Source organism: Leucoraja erinacea, chromosome 25, assembly GCF_028641065.1.
Source record: "Leucoraja erinacea ecotype New England chromosome 25, Leri_hhj_1, whole genome shotgun sequence".
Taxonomy (NCBI): domain Eukaryota; kingdom Metazoa; phylum Chordata; class Chondrichthyes; order Rajiformes; family Rajidae; genus Leucoraja; species Leucoraja erinaceus.
Window position 1 is genome coordinate 3,253,766 of NC_073401.1, and position 15,575 is coordinate 3,269,340.

The 15,575-nt window shown below is 41.9% G+C and overlaps 1 protein-coding gene across 2 annotated transcripts in view; it reads right to left on the reverse strand.

Annotated features, from left to right (window-relative positions):
• The window catches only part of suds3 (SDS3 homolog, SIN3A corepressor complex component), a 70,062-nt gene that overhangs the window by 17,022 nt on the left and 37,465 nt on the right, over nucleotides 1-15,575 (reverse strand). For both annotated transcript variants that reach the window (XM_055655578.1, XM_055655579.1), the window contains 4 exons: nucleotides 14,942-14,961; nucleotides 4,345-4,501; nucleotides 3,386-3,481; nucleotides 323-384 (listed from right to left, as the gene is read on the reverse strand). In XM_055655578.1, the coding sequence (XP_055511553.1) occupies nucleotides 323-384; nucleotides 3,386-3,481; nucleotides 4,345-4,501; nucleotides 14,942-14,961 (335 nt within the window). The remainder of the gene's footprint in view (nucleotides 1-322; nucleotides 385-3,385; nucleotides 3,482-4,344; nucleotides 4,502-14,941; nucleotides 14,962-15,575) is intronic.

A 15,575-nucleotide genomic window follows, 5' to 3' on the forward strand; every position in this document is an offset into this window, starting at 1 on the left:
AGATGTCTCATGTATTGATTACCTTGTGAGCAAAATATCCAGACTTATGAACATTAAAAAAAAATTACAGTATCATTGTTAATATTTTCCACTTCGCAGTGACAAAGGTATCAAAGGTATTTTATTAGTCACATTCACATACACCCAGGTGTAGTGAAGGGAAATGCTTTTGTGTAAATGGTTACAATTTTCTTATCTCCAGTTTTATTCTGGTCGCATCTCAATTTATATGATGCTTGCCTAGGAATCAACGTTTTGTTAGCAAAAACTCTTAGCACATAATCACTTAATTATCCAATTTTTAGAGTAGCAAGTAAATCACCTTATTAAGAGTTCGCAGATCCTCCATTATCTGTTCTTCTGTTAACAAGTAATTTAACTGCGGTATTTATCGTTAAGCACAACACACCAAAATGGTTTCTAGGATTCTGATTAATATATCACGCTGTAGTGATATAATATATCTTCCTTGAATTAATCACACTTGTTTATTTCTTCTTCTATGTATGGCATAACTTTAAGAGAGTGGGTAAGTTGAAAGGAGGTTTACGTGACAAGATTATTTTTAAAGCAACGGAGGTAAGTGCCTGGAACGTGCTGCCAGGACAAGTGGTAGAAACAGATATGATAGCAATGTTTAACAGGCAATTAGACAAACATGAACAGACAGGTAATTGAGGGATACAGAAGACATGAAGGCAGATGTGCAGTTTAAACTGGCATCATGGTTAGCACAAACACTGTGGGCCAAAGGGCCAATTCCTACGCTAATCTGTTCATTACAATATGCATCTTGTCAACCATCAGTCCCAAGCCTCATGCTATGGTCCATCAGAAATCTCCATCCACTTGAAATAAGGCCCTTTTCATACATAGGATTAGTATGGATAATTGGATTAACAAGTCCAAAATGGAGCTTGCCACGTATAAATTCAAATAGTTGCTCTGCCCAGCCTGTTGCGGTGATGTTATGGGTCTCACTGACAACTAAAATCTGGTATTTCCCCGCTACCATCATGCTTTTATTTCAAACATTTCAACCTGTTTCACTCCTATCACCACATTTAAAAAGCGAATACGTTCGATCCTCAGAATTCATTGAATACCCAGCCTGCCTGGAACTGCCTTCCATATCAATTCCATTTTTTATTCCTGCTTATCCACTTGATTTTGTTACTATTCTATGTGGCCTGACCACTCTCACCATCTCAACCAGAAATGAACCCATCTGAATTATTCTTCACATACGTTTCCCATGTCCCTTCCAGCTACACTTCCTCACATCTACACTTTCCAAGTTTCAACTACCTAACTTTGAACCTTCATTTACAACATTTCTACAGCTACTAATGTATATAACTCCTTGCCCACAATCTCAAACCACATTAAACTCAGTATCCTTTTCCACTCTGGTACCAGATCCCATCTCCATTCCAAGTCAAGGTAATTTGGATTTATATGGATCAAGCACACAATTACAAAAAAAGAAAAGATGTGTGCGTGTCATTAATGAAGCCCACAGGTTTCCAATACTAATTGCCATACAACAGGTGGCTGATTTAGTCCAGTGGAACCATTCCAGTATCATCCTGGAGATACTGGATAACCCACAGCTTCTTACATTTTTCACCTGTTCAAACTTCTCTGTAAGTAACAACTGAAGTGACCTTATGGACTATGTCAACCAGACCAAGACCATTTGGTCTGCTGTTTCATTCCTTTTCTGTGGATCTTTAGATCTAACTTTGAGTGGTCTTCCCATCCACTGCTCCACACTTGCATCTTGCCCTAGTTTCTTATCTTCCTTGTGCTCTGCAAACTCACCGTATCATCAGACTCAACTTCTGCTCCCTTGATTCTAATTGTACTCAGCTACTGACCAACCATCTTCATTAACAGTACTCTCTGGTTTGCCTTTCCCTCAAATCTATCTCAATTATCAACTAAAGGAAGACAAAAATGCTGGAGAAACTCAGCGAGTGAGGCAGCATCTATGGAGCGAAGGAATAGGTGACGTTTCGGATCGAGACCCTTCTTCAGACTGAAGGACTCACTCTGGCCATGGAGGCCCAGGACAGAAAAGTCGGATTCGGAATGGGAGGGGGAGTTGAGGTGCTGGGCCACCAGGAGATCAGGTTGGTTAGTGTTGGGCGAAGCGATCGCCAAGCCTACGCTTGGTCTCACAGATGTAGAGCAGAAAAAACCTCACAAACAGCCATTGAATCTTCCATCACAGCACCTTTAAACATACGGTTACAATATATTGTCCCCTCTAAAATCTGTGCCCAACATAACTAAATTTCTTTGGTAGAATTCCTTAAATTTTATTTTTCTTAAGTATTCCTGACCAAAAAATGCAGTCTTTGTATTAGCTTTCTCTGTACTTTTAGACCCAATTGCAGTAGGCCACACCAACACCTGTCTCCAACATATTTTCCCTGTCATGAAAAGTTGGATTCCTATATCCATACTCCATTTATATCTCATGTTGCCTCGGTAAGGCCAGCAGCATAATTAAGGACAAGTCACACCTGGCCACTCACTCTCCTCCCCTCTCCCATCGGGCAAAAAATATAGGAGTGTGAAAACGCACACCTCCAGATTCAGAAAAAGTTTCTTTCCAGCTGTTATCAGGCAACTGCATCATACTACCACGACTAGAGAGCATTCCTGAACTACTATCTATCTCATTGGTGATCCTTGAGCGATCTTTGATCGGACTTTACTGGCTTTACCTTGCACTAAACATTAGTTTCCATCATCATGTATCCACATAATGTAAATTACTCGATTATAATCTGCGTTGTCTTTCCGCTGACTGGTTAGCACGCAACAAGAGCTTTTCATGTACCATGGTACACGTGATAATAAACTAAACTGAAACTGATCTATCTAACTGCTGAAACTATCATCACTGTATTTTTGTAAAGATAGTTTCAACATTCCAAACACTCCTGGTCTGTCAGGTCTTCTAAGGTTCATCCAAAACTTAACTTAATGTCACTTTCACCCACCACCTGAGGTTTCTGAAAACTGCATTTTCAAATCCTTTCTCACCATTGGATTCTTCTCCAGTTCTCGAATCCTCGGAGATATGTACATGGCTTGTTCATCCCCAAATAACCAATTCACCACTAGTGGCTGCAGCTTCAGAACTTGCTTTCAGGCCTAAAATATTCCTCAAAATATTTTAATCTCCTATCCACCTTTAAAAATTCCATAACTTGGCCCTTAACTGGTAAAATTACAGCACCAATGGCAGAGTGATTCAATTCATAATTGTGACACAGATTAATAATTAAAACACATCACGTCAATGGCTTACTACAGATCATTAGTATCTGAATTATCTGAAAGACAGATATTTAATTTAACTAAAGGATATCAGGTGCAGGTTTTCGTCTTTTGTCTGGTATTGGAACAGGATCATTAGGTCTCCTCCTCAGCTTTCTGGTCATTATTGGCTTCACCTCCATAGAATCTGCAATATGCAAATACAGTTAACAGCATTGAAGGCAAAATCCCAAGCAATGTTATACTCCTGCACAACATGTAAAGGGCCTGTCCCACTTAGGCTATTTTGTAGGCGACTCAGGCGACTAGGCTGTTGCCACATGGTCGCCGGGGTGTCACCTGTATAATCGTGAGTAGTCTCCTCTGTCGCCCAAAGAGTCGTAGCGTCTTTCTGGTCGCTGCTGGAAATTTTTCAGAGACAGTCGGCAACAGTGGGTTTGACGCCAATGAGCGTAGCTTGACTTCTCCTGACGTAGGTACTGTCGTAATTGTTGCCAAGTTAATAGACAATAGGTTCAGGAGTAGGCCATTCGGCCCTTCGATCCAGCACCGCCATTCAATGTGATCATGGTTCACCAGGTAGGTTGTCGCCAGGTGATGTGGGTGGTCGCCGGTGCTGACTTTGTTTTTTTATGTTGTTAAAGTAATGATTTTATTTCAAATGTTATGTTGAAGGGGGTCCATTCGACAGTTTTCGGCAACCTACTACGACTATGACAGTCGCCGGCAGTCGTGTAAAACTAGCCTAAGTGGGACAGGCCCATAACAGCATTCACTCAGTTTGCAAATACTGAAAATGAGCATGACTTCAGAAAATTTAATAAGGTGCATTTGTATTTGCATATAATTCTCTCCCCTTCAGATCATATCACATTCTACCATTTAAACTACAGCTAAATTCAATGATTAATAATTTTCAATTTAACAGTTCTTAGAGAACACATTTTTACTGTGCTACCACAATTCAATTTGTCAAAACCCAAGTCAACTTGTTAACATCAAATATTCCATGCAATACTTCAAGGGACGATAAATTTTAGTTCCACGCACCTCCGGTGAGTTCCATTGTTAGTCTCTCATTCTCAATCATCTTTTTCTTTTCTTCTAATTCAGCAATAAGATTCTCTTTCAACTCAATCTTTTTATCTTCAAATTCCTTCACTGCTGCTTTCTTCTCTTTAATATAATTCCTTTCCACTTGCTCTGTCTGCAATAAGAAACACATTTAATGGCTCATAATAATAGCTTTAAAAGTAAAAGTAGCTTAGAATAGAACCAATCAAAAACTTCAGTATTACTTACTTCAGAATGTACAAATCAGTAGAAAAAGTAGAAAAATATATTGACAAGTTGAAACTGGTAGAGGCCAATATAAAAACTTTTTAAAAAAATGCATCACCTCATAACTTGCCTGCCCCCTCTTCTACAATGTTAAAACTTCACTTTTAGATAGATCTTTGAATAAATGTAACCATCTTATACCAAAAAGTGCAATTCTGCTATTGTCACTTAAGAGCATAATCAGTGAGTATCTTGAACAATTGTTGTAAACAAAAAGAGTCTCCACATGGGCTGCTTTTCTACAATTGTTCCCACCAATCCAGTTATGTTTGAGATGAGTAGTTTAAATTGCAGTGCTAGAGAGAAAAAAAAAATCAACTGCAATCAACGGCTGGTGAGGATTAGATACAGGATTAACATGTCTATTTTGGCAACCCTATTGTACCTTGAGGAAGGACAATTTGCATGTGTTAATCCTGGCTAAATTGGACCAGCTAGGACTTCAAAATGGGGTTAACTTTCAGGGTTGCTGGGAGCTTTGGTCAAATTGGAATTACTCTCTGCAGAGCTGGGACAGTCTGCGGAGAGGTGCCAGAGTGTCTGGAGCTTAGATACAATTTGCAAGCAAAGAATGGGAAGCTCTGCAAACCCTGTCATCTGGTGCAAAAAGCATAGAATGGATGGGATGGCTGCAAAACAGATATACATCTTGTAAACTTATAATGACTTGAATCTTGAATCTTGAATCTTAAATAGTTGTAAATAATGTTGCAGAGTCTTACTTTGCCAACTGTTAATTGGATGAGGTGTTGAGCCTTGTCTGGGTTTTCTGTTAATCAGGGTAAATGTTTCCAAGTTGACTTAATCTCAAAGTCCGTTGTGAATACAAAGTATTGAATTGTTGTTTCATTGGGTTAGGAAAATGCCTGTTATGTATGGGGTTAATCAATATTTGTAATTGGATGAGTATGAGACCACCCCCATGTGGTTCGGCCCCTCGAGGTCCCAGGACACATAAAAGTCCGTGATCAGGAGGCTCAGCGTCGATCTTCTGGAAGAGCGCTCAGGGCCGTGTAGCCTTCTGCGAGGCCTAGAGGGCTTAAACAGAAGACGCAAGGATCGAACCCGCAGTGGGATAGGGACAGTGTGTAATCTGTGATGCGCTTTTGGTAAAATAAAATTAAGTTGTTTCAAGTGCTTGAATCAGTGTTTTTATTGAAACTAGACTGGGACGAAGCTTAGAAAGTGCAATTATATTTGGTGGCTCGTCCGGGAAATCAAAAGACCCCGAAACACAAGTTTGCGATCATGGTTGCTGAGCTATTTCGATCACGAGTGCAGAAATTGGGCCCACAGTGCAGTTTTCGCATTGAATTTCGGCACTTCATGAATCAGAGCGGATCGACCATTCGCTTGGGAAAGGGTCTAATCAAGATCATTAGAACAGAGTCTAGCAAGCACAGGGGAGTGGTTAGCACGCCTTTGGGTTGGAGGCTGGAGTTAGAGGCCCTGGTAGGGTGGGGTTGGGTTAGAGGCCCTTTCCTTGGTTAGAGGCCTAAAACTGGTCGGAGTTGGGCAGACTGCAGGTGCCTTTAACGAGAGCCAAATTCGCTTCATCGGCCGAGGTGAGGCCCAGAGTTAGACTTGGTTTCCGAATTAGGTGGTGTATTAAAAGACAGCTCTCACCCTCGATCAGATCACTGCCTTGAGCGCGAATTGAAAAGGTGCACTTCGAAGAACGGCATCGATAATTCACAGCGCAAAGCGGCTAGACACAGGATCCTCGGTACTTAGCAGAGGGTGTGGTGTGTCTGTGTGTAGGTATCTGAGTCTCTCCCTGAAGTTTAGGACGAGGAGCCTCGAGAAGGTACCGAGCTTGGATAAACTGGGTATAGATTGGCCGGAATACTCTAGTTTGTTCAAGAATTGGGCAATTTTAGCTGATTCAAGAGTAGTAAGAAAGATACGCACTAAAAATTAGGAGTTCAAGTCTATATTTGCAGTGAAATTTCCAAATACTGGATTTCATATTGAAGTTCTGCGTAAGGTGGGATTCGAATTCCTGTATATAGAACTTCGAAGTTGGTGCATGTCCGTGATCGATTCCGAATAGCGGCTGATCAACAGTGAATAGTCACCCTCTGGTCGATTGTTGATTAGTACCTGATAGTATTGTATTGTATTGTATTGTATTCAATTTATTGTCATTGTCTCAATTTGAGACAACGAAATGAATTTTCCTTACAGGCAGTATCATTAAAAAAAAATCACAAAGAAATTATAAAAATAAATAATAAATAAATAATAAAACATATTAAAAATAAAATTGAAATTGAATTAAAATTTAAAAAAAAGCACAAATACAGAAGTCCACGACACAACATAACATAAATGGCACCCAGGTGAGGACGGCACCATAGTCCAGCCAGCCTCCCCTCCGTGTCCATCCGTAGTCGGGGCCTTCCAAGCACCCGCAGTCGCCGCCCCGGGTGGCCCGATGTTCAGGCCCTCACGCCGGGCTGGTAGAACGCCGACGCCGAACCCCGACGGTGAGCAGCCTCCTCCTCAGCGGCCCGGATCTCCCGATCAGCCGCCTCCCGCTGCCGGAGTCCACAGCTCCTGAGTCCGCAGGCCGAGCTGGGCAGAGTCACAGGACCCCGTGTTGTTAGTCAGCGCCGCCCGCGTTGGGAGCTCTGCAAACCGCAGCTCCATGATGTTGGTGCAGCAGGTCCAGCACTCCGGACTCCAAACGGCGACCCCCGGTAAGGCATCACCAGCCCCGCGATGTTCCAGCGCTGCCCCGCCGCTGCTGGAGCTCCGGTCGATCCCGGCAGGAAAGGCCGCGCCAATCCAGGTAGGTAGGCCGCTGTGGGGGGGGGGGGGGGGGGACGCGACTCGAATAATAGTCGCGTCCTCACCAGGAAGCGGCTGAAGGACGGTATCCCCCGCACCGTGCCCTCTTCCCCCACATGAAAACACAAAAAAAACACAAAAAAATACACTTTTACATAACTAAATAAACAAAAAAACAAAAAGATACCGGGCTGTAGGTGGAGGCTGCTGGCACCAGCGCCACCGGAAGTACAATACGCCACCGGAAGTACAATAGCGAAGAGTACCTGAGAGACGAGAGCCTCCCAACTTGACGAAAAGTCATCCGAATAGCGAAGGGTACCACTAATTCTGTCGAACTTAGAGAGGATGGATAGAGGTCCCCAAATAGAAGCCCAGTCTTAACAGAGGGATAGTAACATTCGGGAAAAAAAGCAATAATTTAGGGAATACTACCGCTCAGCAAATAGTGAACTAGGAAGGGGAAAATCTTCGGTATCAGAGGGAGAGGTTCATTGTGCGATACCAGCATGACGCGTCAGTGAGTTGTGCGTTAGTGCTTTAAATCATTTTGTAAATTGTAAAAAATAGCTTTCCGTACTGTTATAGGATCCAGATTTTGTAAATATTCTCTGTACGTAAATAAATTTGGAGAAATTAAAAGTTAAGATTTAGATCGTGTTAAGCCCGCGGACCGTCATTGTGTTGCTGCTTGTGCGAGTGTTTACAGATTAAAAAACTTGAAGCGAGAGTGTGTTTAAGTAGTGTTTGAATTAGATATTCATATTTGTTTAAGATTGTTTTGTAAGAATCTGAATGGTTTGATCAGGGGTTGTACTCCTTCAATCGCTGCGTCGGGGGAGGAGTCATCCCACTGATTGATTGTGCCACGAAGAAGATTACTTATACCCCTGTCCCACTTAGGAAACCTGAACGGAAACCTCTGGAGACTTTGAGCCCCACCCAAGGCTTCCGTGCGGTTCCCGGAGGTTGCAGGTGGTGTAAGCAGGTAGGGAGACTGACAAAAACCTCCGGGAACCGCACGGAAACCTTGGGTGGGGCGCAAAGTCTCCAGAGGTTTCCGTTCAGGTTTCCTAAGTGGGACAGGGGCATTAGAGTGCATGATTTATAATAACGAATGTTTGTGGTTTATTTAGGAGTGTGGTTGTGCCTGATAGTGATAGGTAGCGTGTTATCTTGTTTGTGGACTGTGTTATTTGCGCTTCTGAAAATCATTTTTAGATGATTTTCTCAATCAAAACATACGGTTGAAAGAGTGTGGACGTGTGGGGAAAAAGGAGACGAATTTGAATAAGAGAACAGAACTGGTGGAAAGAAGGATTAACAAGTTACGAGGGTGAGATCGCTTTGAACCATTAGCCATTATCTAGGAGCGTGCTTGGTAAATTTAGGTAAATCTGTTTCAGGTGTTAGGAAGCATGGGGAATAATGTAGACAGAAATTAAGAAATTTATCAGGAGCGTTAAATAAGAAATTAGGGAATAAGCTATGACTGCCGGGGGAATTAGAACAGTAAAAGGGATAAAATACATAGAATGAATCATTTGGCAGCATAGTAATAATGAGGGTGCAAAAGAATTAATAGGGTTATGGAGAAAATATTTCGAGGATCGGAAGGCAAATAAGGAGGTCAAGAGACTGGCGAGTTGGGGAAAAAGCGATCGCTAAGCTTGGATTAGAACTAAAGGATGAGCAAGATTGACCTCCAGGTAGTGGTAGGAACAGGAGTGGAGATAAAGGGAAACACTCACAACAAGGGTAAGGTGGATTACCTGGAAGAAAAGTAGTCCCTGTAAAATTAAAGATTAAGAATCCGAGGGTTAGTGCTGATTTCGAGGGGAAGAAGATGAGTATTTAGACAAATGTCAACGTCAGTGGAAGTTCACAGCTCCCACCATGTTCCTTTTGCGTTTCCCAGGCTTCACTGGCACCGTGTATGACTTGTGTCCATAATAAATATTTTAGGTCTGCAGAATCTATATCAACTCCGGCAGATTCTACATCTGAACAGATTTTACCAACAGCAGATACTGAGGTACCAGATCCTTCGATCTTATCTATGCCAGCACTGATAGATCGCCCAGTGGCTTATGGCACTCGGAGTAGAACGAAAAGGTTAGCTCCGGTGTTTCAAGAAAAGGAAGGTATGTTAGATATAGTGCAACTGCCAGAGTATTTTTGTGAGCCACAACCAAGGCAGATCACTCAGGTGGAAAGGAATGATTTATTTGGGCAGTATCGGGAGACCCCCAGTGAACCGGAAGGTTTATCGGAGGATGAGACAGTGATTCTAGATACCGAAATAGACTTTGACGTAACTGAAAGCTTACGAATTGAACAGGTAGCCCATAGGAGGTTACCAGTAAGGGAAGGAATAGGTATAGCAGATTCGGCCAGCGCAGTGAGTATGAATAATCCCCGCGTTCCAGACACCCGTATGCCGTGGAAGCCCCATGAAATAATGGCAGTACTAAACAGAATCCCTGATAGGAAGAAGTCCCCTGCCGCCTTTATAGAGTATTTGCGAACCACCATGCGTGTATATCATGCAGATTCACGGAGACCATACAACAGATAATTAATCCAGCTGAGAATACCAAATTTCTAGTAGCCCTAGGACACCCGATTTATGAAGCATTGGCGGGCGCGGTAACGGATGACAGTGCAAGAGAAGAGGCTGTTTTAACGGTACTTGCAAAAACATTTCAGAAACCAGGCGATTTAAGCCGAGTCCTGGAAATAAAACCAGAGAAGGGTGAAGGAGCAGAAAGATTTCTACACCGCATTTCAAGATTATATATAGACCAATCAGGTGATTTAGACTATCAAAATAGAGTAAGTTTCCCTCAATATGGCACGGTCTTGTTGAATTGTCCCCCCCACTAAAATAGCGGATTTAATTAAAACTAATAACAGGAACTGGTCTGAGAGCCGAGCCAGTCAAATAGCCAGAGCTGTGAGATTATTGGAAGGAAGGTAGGAACCAGGAAAATTATCTTGTAACTAGGAGAAAGTGAACGCCCAGCAAAGGAGGAATTACCAAAACCTAAATCTGAACCATGGATACCCAGAGTGCCAGCAAATGACAAATTAGGAGAAATTAGGGTTCCAGATTATTCAGGCTACTATACTCCCAATCTCGAGCCCATTTCAATGGAACCCAGGGGTAGAATAAGACCCACAATGCTGCCTAACCAATGCTATACTTGTGGAGGGATGGGACATTGGAGTAGGGCCTGTCCAACGAAGAAACAGATGAAAAAGAAGAGTCAAAGAAGGGATTTCCAGGATTATGAAGAATTTAGAGATCCTAGAGAATATAGAGACATCCGAAATCCAAGGAATTACGGGAGGTCCTCTAATTTAAGAAACTACTAGGACCCAAGAAACCAAAGAGAGAGATGGTCCGAATATCAGGAACCAAGAGAACTCAAGCACACCATTTACTCAAGCTAACCCATTTTCTCAGCCCTGACTCACCAACCCACATTGGAATTGTGGGCGTGGAGACATGACCCCTACTCTAGATCCCTCTCAAGTTATTTATCAGAATGAGCGGATTGTATATACTATTATAGTGAAAACTGGAAATTTTATGGAAGAAAATTATAAACCCTCTTATGATTACCCCAGAAACCCCCCTAGAGCAAAGAAGATTGTAAATCAAGGAGCTTGTTTAAACTGCACCCATTCAGGTCACTGGAGTAAGGAGTGTCCAGTGAGGACAGAACATAGCTGGATTGAAGAAAAATCAAGGGGCAATAAAGAAAGTAAGAAAGGGAACAAAGTAACTAGCGTGGGAAGAGATAACAACTGAGGAATGGAAATGGCAACTAGTAACCAACACTAGTAACCAACACCATCATAAGGAAGGGGGAATAAAGGACCTACCCTAGTGCCCAACTTTAATATCACCTAGCTACTGGAAGAATAAAAGGAAAGAGAATAAAGGACACTTGAATCATCTCCAAAAAAGAAAGAATGCTAACAACTTATAATGACTGTTGGGATGGCTCCTCTTTAGAATTGAATCTGAACGAAAAGGAATTTCTCTGTGATTCAGGGCAAAATACTCACTTTGCGGCAAAATTTAGTTATAAGTAAATTAATTCAAAAAGGGCTTATTGGATACAGTCTTAGAATTGTTAGGTATATTGACTGTTAATTTAGCATTCTTCTTTTGTCTCACCCACAGGAGATAGTCAAAGACAGGACTGGACCATTTAGTCACCATTACGGAAGGGACAGACGTTAGCAGATATCAGGAATTAAGACATACCCTGGAATCGCAAGGTGGTAGAATAAAATGATGAGGTAGATCGAAAATGTATGTTCCCCTCAGAAGATCAATGCTAACCATCTAGAAGAGTTACTTAGCAATGAGAACCCCTAGACAACGAACAAAGCCAGTAGAATAAAAGCGAGAACCCCTAGACAGAGAACTAAGCCAACTTAGTAAAAAGCTAACATAATAAGAGCTAATCGAGTAAAGAACCAACATAGTGGAGAATTAACATATCATAGTGAGGAGTGCACACATAAATAAGAGAAAATGGAGGTCAGACTTGGTGAACTGTGGGGGGGAACTTGGATTGTATTGGGAATAGTAGAGCCGATGTGTATTCGCCCAATGGATTTGAATTGTTTAACCCTTGATAGTAAAGAGGTTTATGTTATCAAGGTGGAAAGAAATTGTCCCTGGATTTGGCATTTTTTAGGATGAAATTAATAGCAAAATAAATTAATTGTTTAAATTTGAACAGCTGGGAATTCCACAGCAATTGGAAGGGAATTGTATAATCGGCTACCATGCTGTGGAATGAGAAGAGGAAATGGGCATTGAAATTTGAATAATAAACTGAAGGCTGAGACTGAATTTGGTTATGGTTTGTTTCAAATTAAAGTCATGCCTGGAGGGGAATCTGGACTGAACCCAGCTGAAATTTATAAGATTACCTGTCACCAGATATACATAGTAACACTGTGTGAGTATGAAGAAGGCTATTTAATATTGATCCTAGAATAATAAAGAGTACGTTAGGGAACAGATAGGAATAGGGACATAGTACAATACAAGAGGTTCAATAGATAATAGAATAGGGATAGGTTCAAGTGAAATAGAAATAGTGAATTTGTGGGAAAGCATGAGTGCGTGATGGTAATTGGCTTTGTCCCAAGCTTCTTAGGATTTTCTAGGGTTTAGGTTTGACTGTGGAAGGTTGGAGGGAACGGATGGAGGGGATTAGATACAGGATTAACATGTCTATTTTTGGCAACTCTACTGTACCTTGAGAAAGGCATGTGTTAATCCTGGCTAAATTGGACCAGCTAGGACTTCAAAATGGGGTTAAGTTTCAGGGTTGCTGGGAGATTTGGTCAAATTGGAATTACTCTCTGCAGAGCTGGGACAGGCTGGAGCTTAGATACAATTTGCAAGCAAATAATGGGAAGCCTTGTAAACCCTGTCAATCTGGTGCAAAATGCATAGAATGGATTGGATGGCTGCAAACCAGACATACGCCTTGTAAATAGTTGTAAATAATGTTGCAGAGTCTGACTTAGCCAACTGTTGATTGGATGAGGTGTTGAGCCTTGTCTGGGTTTTCTGTTAATCAGGGTAAATGTTTCCAAGTTGACTTCATCTCGAAGTCCGTTGTGAATACAACGTATTGAATTGTTGTATCATTGGGTTAAGGAAATACCTGTTATGTATGGGGTTAATCAATATCTGTAATTGGGTGATTAAGAGACCAGCCATGTGGTTCGGCCCCTCGAGGTCCCGGGACATATAAAAGTCCGTGATCACGAGGCTCAGCGTCAATCTTCTGGAAGAGCGCTCAAGACTGCGTAACCTTCTGGCATGCCTCTGTCTGAGCGAGTCCTAGAGGGCTTGAACAGGCAGACGCGAGGATCGAACCCGCGGTGGGATAGTTACAGTGTGTGATCTGTGATGCGCTTTCAGTAAAATAACATTTTGTTGTTTCAAGTGCTTGATTCAGTGTTTTTCCTGAAACTAGACTGGGGGGAAGCTTAGAAACAAGCAATTATCACATGGACGGCGTTGCTCCCAAAATAATAAATCTGACCATGACTCCTTGTTGAACAAGGTATTTGGTGCTAAACCCTTTAGTTCTGCAGAATGGTCCTTCACGTATGCTGGAAAGCATTTTATGATTTGCATGTTACTTTAACATTAGGTCTTTCAAAAATAGAATGGCCATTGTGAGTCACGTATGGTTGTGACAAAGTGCTTGGAATGGCAAATTGCGACAGTCTTTAAAGCAAGCAGTATGCTCTGAGCATGTTGAGTGATGTTCAGCAGTTTACAAACAGAGATATAGTGTGATTCATCCTTTGAATAAAGTTTTTTGCCAACTTTTGGGCAGAAATATGGGAGTTTCTATCTCCAGCACAAGCTTTAATCTTAAAAACCAAATGAAAAGAACAACAAAAACATTTTGCCCCTTTCCTTGCAAAATATGCTGTACCCCCTCTAATTAAACAGGGCACAAGTTATTTCCCACATGCCTGCAATTTTTATCTTGATCTACCATATTAGTAATCCTCCAGAAAATAGTTTTTCTCTTCCAACATCATACGCTTGAAACTGAGTAAATGAAAACCCAGCCTTCGTGGGCAAGAGAAGAATCCCACATGTGTTTTGTTGCTTCAAATATTGAATATTTTGAACAGCATCTAACCATAAAGGTCATATACCTTCAATTGTATAGACACACTCTACAACAAGGGTCGGCAACCTACGGCCCCTGGGCCGAATGCGGCCCGTAACCCGAAATCATCCGGCCCACAGGCAGATTTTTTCCCCGTAATCATCCAGCCCGCCCCGAGCACGGAGATCTGGCTGAACAGCATCCTGCGCAAAGCCACCAGCACAGCCACGCATTTTCTGTGAACACGTTTAAGAAAGAACTGCAGATGCTAGAAAAATCTAAGGTAGATAAAAATGCTGGAGAAACTCAGCGGGTGAGACATGCAAGGATTTCGTGAGGCTGCCTCACCTGCTGAATTTCTCCAGCATTTTTGTCTACCTTCTGTGAACACGTGATTTGATACCTGCCATCCGGGGTGGGATCCATGTGTACACGTGATAGATGTGGCCGGCCATCCACTCACAGACATGCGCCCTGGCCCCCATGTAGAACAATGTTGCCGACCCCTGCTCTACACAATTATTGTAATTAAATTATTATTATTATTACTATGCCAACTCTCATTGGCAGCAATCTGTTCAGAGACCTCTAACAGCTAGGTATGAGGCGAAGCAGAAAGACAATACATTTATTTCCCTCCACATAGAGTTAAAACCACGTAGAAGCAATGTAAATAATTGTCCAATAAAACAGAAGTTCCATTCCATTATCATATGGCACCATAATGTTTCCAAGTACAGCACATAGTGCCATGGAATAGAATTATAACACATTAATTTATACTAAGATAGTTATATTTTAACTGAATTGCTAAGGAAATTTTTAATTTGTAAAACACTCACCTCCAGTTGCAGAAAGAGCTCTGGAGGAAAAAAACAAACAAAATGTTCACATCAATAACATGCACTTTTAAGTTGTTAACTGTTGTGTCTAAACCAGTTCTTCTTAAACTGGTGAATGGTTCACCCGAGGGAGAATGAAGTTATTTTGGGGTGAATGAACTAGAGAGGTGAATGAAGGGCGAATGACAATTTACTCAGATATTCATAGATTTGTTTCTATACTTAAAAAAGGCATTGCCATTAAAGTGGTTGGTAAACTCTTATTGTTTTTAACGGCAGTGGAGCTGGAAATTTGATATGAGTTTTTCTATCTACCTATGGTTTTCTAATTTCAAAGTAGCAGGATATTTCCCAAATTGACTGTAATGTAACCTTTCAGGGAAGCCCAGAAGAGCTGTAGAACAGTAACGGGCCTGTTCCACTTGGCCATTATTTGCACGTCATTTACGCGTCATCATTTACGTGTCCGACGCACGCGAAACACGTGCATGGCGTGCATTACATGCGCATGGCGCATGATGAGATGTGGTGGCGTAGGCAGTGTCGCGCGGTAGCACGCAGCGCCCCGGGATTTAGGAATCCTCAAAATCCTCGCACGCCACCTGCTATGAGCAAATGACGCCCAAGTGGGACA